The sequence below is a fragment of the Heteronotia binoei genome, chromosome 2 (genome assembly GCF_032191835.1).
Source record: "Heteronotia binoei isolate CCM8104 ecotype False Entrance Well chromosome 2, APGP_CSIRO_Hbin_v1, whole genome shotgun sequence".
Taxonomy (NCBI): domain Eukaryota; kingdom Metazoa; phylum Chordata; class Lepidosauria; order Squamata; family Gekkonidae; genus Heteronotia; species Heteronotia binoei.
Genome location: NC_083224.1, coordinates 57,209,230 through 57,221,370, shown reverse-complemented (window position 1 = coordinate 57,221,370; position 12,141 = coordinate 57,209,230). Strand labels below are relative to the sequence as shown.

Sequence of the window (12,141 nt, the reverse complement as noted above, 5' to 3'; positions counted from 1 at the left end):
TCAACCAAAGGTACCTGCAACATGTCATTAGCCAAGGAAGGTAATGCATATAACTTCTTAATAAAATTTGGCACTTGACGATTAGCACTCGGCTTTGCCCACTCAGCCTTCAACTGGCGTTCGAAAAACTCAGGAAAAGGAAAAACCTTATCCGTAGAACAGTACCGAGGGAAAAACTCTATGTTCCCCTTTGGCTTATTCTTTGGGTTAGTTAGAGGGCAGCTGGCCTCCTGCTCTTCAGGTGATTCATAGAGGTTTAACGCTGCCAGTACCTTAGCTAAGAGGGGTTGGTACTCCTCTGCTTTGAAAAATCTTAAGGAAGATTCTGGGACAGTAATGCTTTTTATCTCCTCATCCAATATAAACTCGCCCTCCTCCCAGTCCTCCCTCTCTGAGTCCTCTGATGGATTGCCCTCAGGTGATCTCTCACTCCCCAGGTGATCACTTGCTAAGGTCTTCTTCTGTGCCTTGGTGAGCCAGGCACGATTCTTGGGTCTCTTAGGAGAGGGTGACCTAGAAGATGAGCGAGAGCTTGGGGCATAGGGTCTCTTATGAGACGCTGCCCTAACTGCATTGCCTACAGTTTGTTTAATGGATTCTAAAAATTCATAAACAAAGGAAGAAGAAGAAGAGCCCATTATGGGTATATTACCCAGCCCCCCATGGAGCTGAGAAGGCTGTGCAGTCTCTTGTCCGGGCTGAAAAAGGTCCTGCCCAAAGTCTCCTGGCTGGAGGTTGGCCTCTGGGAGCCCTTGCTGCTCAGGAAAGGTCTGCTGCCGATCGGCCCCGCTTTGCACCAAATTTCGCGCTTCAAGATGGCCGTTGGGCCCGGGAGGAAAGAGCTAAGTGCGCGCCTCTTCCGTGGCTGAGGAAGACCAGCGCCGCTTTCTGCCACTCGCCGACAGTCTGCCCCTACAGGGCACGTTGCCAGTAGCCGCCGCAAGCCCAAGGGTCATGCCGGCTCCAGAAGATCTCCGGTCTTCGGCCCCCCGCCAGGCATCTGACACGGGGTCATCTAGAAAGTCATCCCTCGGTCGGCGCGGCATCTTGCCTTCTCTTCGCGCTGCGGCTGCCTCTTAAAGGGGCCTAGGCCATCTCAGCACTATTCCCCTCAGCCGCTGAGGGTGGAAGAAAAAGATCGAAGGAAGGAAGGAAGGAAGGAAGGAAGGAAGGAAGGAAGGAAGGAAGGAAGGAAGGAAGGAATTAGTTGAGAAAAACTAAAAGAAGAAGAAGAGGAAGGGGGGGGGTTGTTGTTTTTTGCATAGAGTATAGGAAGAAAAGGATAGCAGCCTATCCTAAAGCTTGCTCTCCCTGTCAAGGCAGAAAAGGAACTGAGCAAGGGGGTGGTTCCCACATCCACAGGAAGAGGAGGACTTTAGATTCCTGCCTCCCTGATTGGAATGTGGGAAACACCCAAGATGTCCTCCGCCTCTTAGGGAGAACTAGATTATTTCCTTGGCATCATGGTATACCACTCTAAGATTATCTAGAAAGTGGAATATTTATCAATAAGATTTTAGGTTTTTTTAAATAAAGGGGATGTAAAACTATGTCACAAGCGAATTTTTGGAACAAAATAAAACTTTCAGGTTTATCTCAGAGGTGCTTTTTCGGCTGGTGGGGTGTGAGAATCAATGTGGTATAATGGTTAGTGTCAGAAAGGATCTGGGAGACCCAAATTCAAATCCCTACTCTGCCATGGAAGGTTGCTGGGTGACCTTGGGTCAGTTACACTGAGATGAACCAACTTCTCAGGGTTGTTGTGAAGATAAATGGGAGAAGATGAGAAAGATGTAAATTGCTTTGGGTCGTTCCCCATTGGGGATAAAAAAAAAATACTTATTATAGGTTTGCCTCTTAGAAGAAATCTAGGAGATGAGAGCTACACTACTTTTCAGCTGAAATACTGACTGCAGGTGTTAACAAGTTACCTTTTTGTCCAAATTCCGAGCTTCAACTTCCATAGATACAACTCTGGTGTCCTTAATCTCATCTGCAGAAATCTGAAGGGGGAAAATTAGCACTTTTCCAGAAAACATTTTTTTAAAAGAATGTATCATTTGCAGCACAAAATAGTTCAAACTATTCAAAAATACAATTCAAAAGTACTACAGAGCTCAGTTCCCCTAGAAAAAATGGATGCTTTGGAGGGTGGACTATATGGCATTGTACCCCCCTCAGGTTCCTGTCCTCCCCAGGATCCATCCTCAAATACAAGGAGAGTATTTCTAAACTGCATATAAAGAAATTAAAACAATGGCAGAAAAGGAACTAGGAACAACATTTGAGGTATTTCCTTGGCAGTATTTCTGGAAGGTTGGGTCTTCTCTATATACAATGATGGAAAAGGTTTTGTTTTTTAAAATAAGGTTTTATCCAAATGGCTAGAAGTAACAGACGTTCAATGATATGAAAAGCAACTTCTGGAAGCGCTGTAATATTAAAGAAAACTAAAATTACTGGGTGTAGGGTCCAATGTTCCTTCTCAGCTCCATAGTGCTGTAAGCAAAAATTCTACCTTGTGAGCAAAAAAAGCTAATATCATTAAAGCTCTGAGTAAGTCTACATTTGACTATTGTGTAAATTAGTTTTTAGAAGATTATTTGCATAACCATAATTATTTATATTTTAAGAATAATTTAAACACCATAAGTGAAAACAGAATCAAAACAAATTTCATTACAGAAAATGTTGTCCTCTACATGGCCTCTCCAGGCCTCTGGAGAACAGGTCTGTCTTCTCCTTTCCACTATATTGGTAGAGCTGGTCTCTGGAGAACAGATCTACCCACCCCAGTACACTATATTGGTAGACCTGGTCTCAGATTGTTGACCTGCACTAAGCCTTAGAAAACATACCAGCACTTTTGGGGGAAACAGTCTACTTTAAAAAAAAATGAAATACGACAACCAGCATTACAGGTCAAATATAACTGTCAGAACCCTGCCTAACCTAACAAACAGGAAGTTGCTTAAATGTTATCAACAAGCCCAAACTACTGATTTATTCAAATATTTATATCCCACTATGACTCAAGGCAGCTTACAAATCGAACTGAAAAACATAACAGGGTTGTGGAAAAAATGACTTTTTCTAACTCCATTATAGCCTATTGGCACTATTATAATCAGTGGGCTATAATGGAGAAAAGATCCGGTGGTATCTAGGGCTCAGGGGGACTGTTTTTTGAGGTAGAGGCACCAAATTTGCAGCATAGCTGCTGGTTTCTCTCCTCAACGACCCCCCCCCCCAACGTTTCAAAAAGATTGGACCAAGAGGTCAAGTTCTATGGACCCCATCTTCCATTGTTTCCAATGGACAGGGAAAATGCCTTCTCAGTTGTGAGCTGAGACAATTCTCCCTGAGCTGCCAGCTAAAATTCTGTGCACCAGTGCCCCCTAGTGCAGCTTAGAGAGAACTATGGTAGGGTCTACATGTTATACATACTGGCCTGCATCCAACCATGTTTTCCCAGAACACTGAAACTCTTGTGTTGCTCTCTATTCCTGCAGCCCCTCCAGAAATAGGAAAAATCAGTGTGAGATCTAAGAAGTACCATAGCTGAGGTGCTAAAGGAAAAGAGGGAAGAGGGTGAAATCACTCTATCTTTTGCAAGCACAGTTTTGCTGACAGAAGAAAAAGCAGAATGACTGTAAGGAGGTGAAGAAATGGAGGATAACAGAGAAAAACTCTTCATGCCTTTAATGCATGCATGATTGGATACTGGACACTGGGTTGGATTCAAAGGTGCTCTTCTGTCAGCCTAATGAAACTTGTGCTAGCAAACTGAAGCAGCAATAAAATTCTTAAAATTCATTTATAAATTAAAACATTAGAGTTTTTACCGTAATGGTGCCTTTTCCTGCAGGTTTTCCTTTCTTCAGTTCTAAAGGTCGAATTATTATTTTGCTTGACACGATCTAGAACCCAATGAAAAACTTGTACAAGTTAGGAAAGTCACAAGAAAATAATTAGTGCAGTGACATTACATTTTATATTGCAAATCTGAGATTCATTTAGCCAAATATCCGTTATCTTTTAAAGACACCTATACTCGGTCTTTCACCAATCACGGAATAACGGGCGGGGGGGAGGAGTGGCATTCTTCATACGGGAGGGTTACTCCTTCCGGGCTCTCCCGGACCCGAAGATTGTTGGTATTGAATGTGCTGGTCTGGCGTGGGATGTCGGAGAGGGGTTGGCGATCTGGCTGGTGTACCGTCCGCCTAACGCACCAGCCAGCGCCTTACCATCCCTGATGGAGGCGGTGGCAGGCTGGGCGTTGGAGCACCCAGGGCTTATGGTCCTGGGGGATTTCAACGTCCATGCCGATGACACGGCCTCCACTCAGGCGATGGACCTGGTGTCTTCCATGGCGACACTAGGACTCTCTCAATTTGTCACGACGCCCACCCACCAGGCCGGACACATGTTAGACCTGATTTTTGCGTCCGGGATTTTGGTGAACGATATCGCGACTGAAGCGGTACCATGGTCGGATCACCTAGCCCTCAAGGCCCGTATGGAGATGCCACCCCAACCCTGTACGGGCGGAGAGCCTATTTTGGCTCGCCCCAGGAACCTGATGGACCCGGAACGGTTCCAAATGGCACTGGGGGATCCCTGGCCTCCTGGCGATTCCCTCGATGACCTGGTGGAGGCCTGGCAAGGCCGACTATCCAGGGCTATCGACGAGATCGCACCTCGACGTCCTCTGCGCCCTCGCAGGAGACTGGCTCCATGGTATACTCCGGAGCTACGTCAACTGAAACAAGGGCTCAGACGACTAGAGAGGCAATGGCGGCATACTCGGGATGAATCAACGAGAACATCTTATAGAACGTTTATGAAGTCTTATGAGATGGCAGTCAAGGCCACAAAGAAAGACTACTTTGTGGCCAAGATTGCATCTGCAAATTCGCGCCCAGCACAATTATTTAGTATAATTAGAGACCTTACCACATTGCCTCAAGGCAAACCAAACGTTAGAGAATTAGAGATAGGCTGTGAGGCTTTTGCGAAATACTTTGCAGATAAAATCACGTTGCTTCGCCAAGACCTGCCTGCCACATTTGAAACAGTACAGGAACTTGAGGCTCCGTGCCTGTCTTCATGTTTAGTGCTGGATCGGTTTGACCCACTCAGCCTGGACGAAGTCGACAGAATCCTCTCTGTTGCACGACCAACAACATGCGATTTGGACCCTTGCCCCTCTTGGCTGATTAAATCTTGCCAGAGGGAGCTTAGATGCCCTTTACGGGACATAATAAATAGTTCCCTCTCAGAGGGGCGCTTTCCATCACCTCTGAAAGAGGCTTTGGTCCGCCCCCTCTTGAAAAAATGTACAGCAGACCCGGCCGAATTGGCAAATTACCGGCCGGTCTCCAATTTACCGTTTTTAGGTAAAATTATTGAGAGGGCAGTGGCGTTGCAACTGCAGAGGTTTCTGGATGACGCTTCTGTCCTAGACCCTTGCCAGTCCGGCTTTCGCCCGGGCCATGGGACGGAGACAGTGCTGGTCGCCTTAGCGGATGACCTCCAACGGCAGCTGGATCGAGGCGGCGTGGCGGTGCTGATATTGCTAGACCTGTCGGCTGCGTTTGACACGGTCGACCATCAGCTACTGACCCGCCGACATAGGGGGTAGGGGGTTGGCCTTACAATGGCTCTCCTCCTTCCTCAAAGGCCGGGGACAAAGGGTGGCAATTGGGGGTGAGCTCTCCCGGAGGCGCACACTAGACTGTGGGGTGCCCCAGGGAGTGGTTCTCTCCTCGATGCTATTTAACGTCTATATGCGCCCCCTTGCCCAGATTGTCCGGAGGTTTGGGCTGGGTTGTCATCAGTATGCAGATGACACCCAGCTCTATCTGCTGATGGATGGCCGGCCTGACTGCGTCCCAGGGAACTTGGACCGGGCATTGCAGGCCGTGGCAACCTGGCTTAGGCTGAGTGGGCTGAAGCTGAATCCGACGAAGACAGAGGTCCTTTGCGTGGGTCGCAGTGCTCTGGGGGAGGAATACCACTCCCGGTTTTTGGTGGCGCGCCGTTGAAAGCGGCGCGCCAGGTCAAGAGCCTGGGCGTTTTACTGGAGCCTTCACTATCGATGGAGGCCCAGGTAGCTGCCACTGCCAAGTCAGCATTTTTTCATCTCAAGATTGGACTACTGTAATGCCCTCTACATGGGGCTGCCTTTGTATCGAACCCGGAAGCTGCAGCTAGTGCAGAACGCAGCAGCCAGGCTGTTACTAGGACTCCCGAAATGGGAGCATATACAGCCGGGGCTGCGTGAACTGCACTGGCTGCCGGTTGCATACCGGATTCACTACAAAGTGCTGGTTATTACCTTTAAAGCCCTATATGGCCGAGGACCTGCCTACCTGAAGGACCATCTCTCCCCATACGAGCCCCAAAGAGCACTGAGGTCAGCAGGGAAGAGCATGCTGACTGTCCCTGGGCCAAGGGAGGCAAAATTACAGACCACACGGGCACGAGCTTTCTCCGTGGCAGCCCCCAGCCTGTGGAATCAACTCCCGGAGGAGGTGCGGGCCCTGCGGAGCTTAGACCAGTTCCGCAGGGTCTGCAAGACCATCCTCTTTAGGCAGGCTTTCTTAGAATGCTCATAGAGGATGACTGAACAGAGGACCCAATAAAGTGATTCTTCAAGGACTCTTGCCACTATTTAAATATGTAACAGCGCCCGGAACACCTCTGCTGCTATTAAACTATAGAATAGATATATTACAAAGTATAGATGCTGGATAGTGTTGTTTTAAAATTTTTATGCTGTTTTATAATTTTAATGTGTTTATATGTTTAATGTATTTAATGCATTTTAACTATTGTATTTATACCATGTTTTACTGAATGTTGTTAGCCGCCCTGAGCCTGCCTAGGCGGGGAGGGCGGGATATTAATAATAATAATAATAATTAGTCAAAACTCAAAGACAGACCTTTAACCACAAAACAGCTGCCTATTAACATACACTCAACATAGCAGATTAAGATCATACACTAATCTTTTTTATATAATCCCTTTTTGTCTTGGCAAATTCAAGCTCCTTCCTTGGTTGGGACTGGGTGGGACTGTGATGCATCAACCTTTGGCCCATAAAACCATCAATCAACTGCTCTTATATCACCCACCCCCACCAACTGCTCTCCCCAGGATAGACAAGGATTGGCCCCCTGGGGAAACTGCAGAGGAGAGAAAGAAAGCCTTGCTGTGATTGGCTAAGGGATGGAGGAGGAAGGAAAGAGCCATACAGAAAGCCTTTCCACAACTGGCTGAGGGAGGGATGAGGAGGGAAGGCTTTCTCTCGAATTGCTGAGGACTCCTCCCTATCCTCCTCTGGAAAGGAAATATCTAGTGACAGTAGGGAAGATACAGAAAGAGACAGACAGGGAGGGAAAGCGAGAGACTAAAGTCAACATTATCAGAGAGAAAGTGTGTTGGGCACCAGAAAAGGCGTCTGAGGAAGAACTCACTGGGGCCAGTCCTGACTAGGGCCAAGGTCAGAAGCACATAAACTGACGAGATGGGCATGGATGAAAGCCAGATGCATGTTGGATTTTATGCGGTTGTCCAAACATCAGCATCTGGCAATGGTCGTTGGCTCCTTCGGGTCCCGAAATGCCACGACTGAGATGCGGACTTTTTTGATAGTACATTAAATCTGGAATAAGAATGCTTCCGATGACTCCCGCATGTACTTTCTATGTTCGAACACTCCATTGTAGCCGACTCGTCACAAGCGCACATCCGCTTCCCTGCGAGAGCCCACTCCAAATGATATAATTGCGCCAGCAATTGTTGACTCAGCCTTCCAACCTTCCGAGCTCGGTAAAATATGTACCCAGCTTGCTGAGGGGGAAAGTGTAATGACCGGGGAAGGCAATGGCAAACCACCCCGTAAAAGGTCTGTCGTGAAAACTTTGTGAAAACAGCTTCACCCCAGAGTCGAAAACGACTGGTGCTTGCACAGGGGACCTTTCCTAAATGGGGGGGGGGGGGAGGCAGATCGCCCACCTTTGCTGTCTCCCTGCCAGGGGAGGAAGATGACCCACCTTTGCCATCTCCCCACCAGGCGGAGAGACGGCAAAAAGTGTTGCCGTGCCCCCCCCCCATTTAAACACCACGACGGGGTGTTTAAATGGGGGGGGAGGAAGATCCCCCACCTTTGCTGTCTCCCCACCAGGCGGAGAGACAGCAAAGAGAGTTGCCGTGCTCCCCCCCCCCATTTAAACACCACAGCGGGGTATTTAAATGGGGGGAAGGAAGATGACCCACTTTTGCTGTCTCCCCGCCAGGCGGAGAGACAGCAAAGAGAACTCCTGGGCTTCCCCTTCCTTTCCGGGTGTTTAAATGGGGGGGGGGGCAGATCGCCCACCTTTTCTGGCACCTTTAAAAAAAAGCCAAGCATGATATCTCATGGTACTGCGCTTGCGCGAGTGTGGAATGCCATCTCAAAAAATGAGGTCCAGTTGAGACCTCTGATCAACCAACAACGGGACCAACGCTGCTTAGAACTGAAGGATGGGGGAATGTCTGATCAGGAAATTGGTTGTAAAAAAGCTGCGGGGTATAATAGCAATGGGTTAGGAATGGATTTAATGGTGAGTGTGACCGCGGCCTAGAGCTGCCAGTTCCAGGTTGGTAAGAAATCCCTTGAGCTTCTGTGGTGGAGTTTGGCATAGGAGTAAGGGCTTCAGAGTGGGGTCTGGCAGACCCAGGTTCTTGCTGTGGAAGCTGAATGGGTGATTTCAAATCAGTCCCACACTTCCAGCCTCACCTACCTCACAAGGTAGACCCCACTCTGAAGATCAAAGGGGGGGAGAAGAGATTGATGTAAGCTGCTTTGCCCCCCTGTGGAGAAAGACTGCCCTTTTCCTATGTAGAGGCTGCAAGGAGGGGAAGGCAATGGAAAGCTGAAGTCAGAGGGGAAGATAAAGGGAAGGAAACAGGGCTGCCACTCCAGTTTAGGAAATTCCTGGAGATTTAAGGGGCGAAGCATGGAGAGGGTGGGGTTTGAGAAGGGGCAGGACCTCAGACAGGTACAATGCCATACACACAACCTTCCAAACCAGCCATTTATTCTGGAGAACCACTGTTGCCAATCTCCAGGTGAGGGCTGGAGCTCACTCAGAATTACAACTGTTCTCCTGATGGCAGAGATCAGCTCCCCTTAAGGTGGGGGGAGGAGTGAATGCTTTCACTTGAGTGGGTGGGAATACAGCAAGCATAGGAGCAGTGCTGGCTCAACGGCGTATGGTGCCCCAGGCAGGCGCCCCCAGCCACCTCCCCGCAATGCTGCAACCCCTCCCACCCACTCCTTCCTATCCTGTCGCTCCCCCGCATGCAACGTAGGGCCCAGGCGCAGCGGGCTGTGATCATGCCTGAGTGAGGGGGAAGGTGAAGGGAAGGAGAGGGTGGGCGATGGCAGTGGGCAGGCTCCAGCAGGGGGCGGGTGCATGGTGGATGAAGAGGCAGGCACTCCACAGTCAGCAGTGCCCAGGCAGAGGGGTAGGCGAAGGGAAGGGAAAGGAAAGGAAAGGAAAGGAGGGGTGGGTGGCGGTGGCAGGTGTGCACACGGGCAGGGAAGGAGGCAGGCACATTGCACCGTTGCTGGCAGGGCGTGGCGCGCCACAATATCGCGCAGGGGGGAACCAACGAGAGGGGACAAGAAAGCGAAGGGAAGGAGGGGCAGGCGGTGGCAGTAGCAGCGGCGGATGCGCGGGTGGGCGGTAGAGGCAGGCAAACTAGGTGCTTGCCTGGGGCACCAGGAGGGGGAGGAGCCCAATTTGGCGCCCCACCCTCCCGCCACCCTAGGCAACTGCCAAGTTTGCCTAGTGGGCAAGCTGGCCCTGCATGGCGGGCACTCACCCAGAGCTTCTTTCTAGAGCCCATTGTATTTTTCTTCACAATGGGCCTTAGAATCATAGAGTTGGAAGAGACCTCCAGGGTCATCTAGTTCAGCCCCCTGCACAATGCAGGAAACTCACAAAGACTTTCCCCTAAATTCCTTCCCTTTTAAAAACCTCAAGGGAAGGAGAGCCCACCACCTCCTTAGGAAGCCTGTTCCACTGAGGAACCACTCTAACAGTCAGGAAGTTCTTCCTAATGTTGAGACAGAAACACTTTTGATTTAATTTCAACCCATTGGCTCCGGTCCTACCTTATGGGGCCACAGAAAACAATTCCACACCAACCTCTATATGACAGCCTTTCAAGTACTTGAAGATGGTGATCACATCACCTCTCAGCCACCTCCTCTCCAGGCTAAACATCCCCAGCTCCTTCAACCTTTCTTCATAGGACTTGGTCTCCAGACCCCTCACCATCTTCGTCGTCCTCCCTCCTCTGGACCCCTTCCAGCTTGTCTATATCCTTCTTAAAACGTGGTGCCCAAAACTGAACACAATACTCCAGGTGAGGTCTTACCAGAACAGAGTAAAGTGATACCATCACATCATGTGATCTGGACACTATACTTCTGTTGATACAGCCCAAAATTGCATTTGCCTTTTTAGCCACCGCATCACACTGTTGACTCATGTTCAGTGTATGGTCCACTAAGACCCCTAGATCCTTTTCACACATACTGCTGCTAAGACAAGTCTCCCCCATCCTATAACCATGCAATGAATTTAACCTACCTAAATGCAGAACTTTATATTTATCCCTGTCAAAATTCATTTTATTGGTTTTAGCCCAGTTTTCCAGCCTGTCAAGATTCCTGTTTCTGTCTTCTACTGTATTTGCAACCCCTCCCAATTAATCTGCAAATTTAATAAGCATTCCCTCTATTCCTTCATCCAAATCATTTATAAAGATGCTGAACAAAATAGGTCCTAGGACAGATCCCTGAGGCACTCCACTTGTCAGTCCTCTCCAAGAGGATGAGGAATCATTCACAAGCACTCTTTGGGTGCGATCTGTCAACCAGTTACAGATCCACCTAATGGTAACAGGATCCAAACCACATTTTATCAACTTGTCAACAAGGACAGTATGTGGAACCTTATCAAAAGCCTTACTGAAATTAAGATAAACTATGTCTAAAGCACTCCCCTGGTCCAGCAAGGTAGTCACTTTCTCAAAAAAAAGAGATCAGGTTAGTCTGACATGACTTGTTCTTGAGAAACCCATGCTGGCTCTTAGGAATCACAGCCGTCCTTTCTAAATGTTCCAGGACTGACTGACTGATGATTTGTTCTAAAACTTTACCAGGTATAGATGTCAAGCTGATGGGTCAGTAGTTACCCAATCCTCCTTTTCCCCCTTCTTGAAGATGGAGACAACATTCTCCTGCCTCCAATCTTCCAGCACCTCTTCTGTTCTCCCAAGAATTCTCAAAAATAATAGCCAGATGCCCAGAAATTACATCTGCAAGCTCTATTAGAACCCTTGGATGCAGTTCATCTGGCCCTGGGGTCTTAGTTTCATTTAAAGAAACTAGTTTATGTACTACCCCCTATGCTGATCCTAGGTTGTAACTCCATGTTGAGCACTGTTCTGTTTTTGCCATGTTGAGCACTGTTTCCCTCAGAAGAGAAGACTGAGGAAAAGTAAGAATTAAGCAGTTCCGTCCTCTCTTCATTACCTGTTACAAGTTCACTTTCCTGTCCTTACAATGAGCCAACCATGTCCTTGCTCTTTTTCTTACTCTGAACATAAGAAGAGAACCCTTTTTTGTTGTTTTTAGCATCTTTGGCCAGCCTAAGCTCATACTGAGTTTTAGCTTTCCTGACTTTTTCTCTACAAGCACTGGTGATTTGTTTATATTCATCCTTGGCTATAAGGCCCTCCTTCAAATTCCTAAATGAGTCTTTTTTATATCTCAAGTCTTAAGTTTAGAGAGCTGTCCCTAGTGTAGCATAACATCACATTATCCCTAGTGTAGAATAACATCACTTTGTGAACCTGATCAAGCTCCAATCTGCAGTGTTGTGAATGCAAGTGGCTGGATAATTGGAGCTTACTCATTTCCCATAAACCTCAGTTTAATTCCAGTTCAGAATCCTGGTCTGCAGGGAATAAACAAATACCAAGTGGCCCAGTAGACTTCAATTGTCATGGCAAACTGCAGTCTGATCAAACAAGAAAGTGTTGATCAGGCTCTGCTCACACCAGAGCAAGAGG

General features: G+C 48.1%; 1 protein-coding gene across 10 annotated transcripts in view; it reads right to left on the bottom strand.

Annotated features, from left to right (window-relative positions):
- Positions 1 to 12,141, bottom strand: part of RBM12 (RNA binding motif protein 12) — a 91,047-nt gene that overhangs the window by 32,565 nt on the left and 46,341 nt on the right. For all 10 annotated transcript variants that reach the window (XM_060231053.1, XM_060231052.1, XM_060231051.1 and 7 more), the window contains 2 exons: positions 3,846 to 3,920; positions 1,932 to 2,003 (listed from right to left, as the gene is read on the bottom strand). In XM_060231053.1, the coding sequence (XP_060087036.1) occupies positions 1,932 to 2,003; positions 3,846 to 3,920 (147 nt within the window). The remainder of the gene's footprint in view (positions 1 to 1,931; positions 2,004 to 3,845; positions 3,921 to 12,141) is intronic.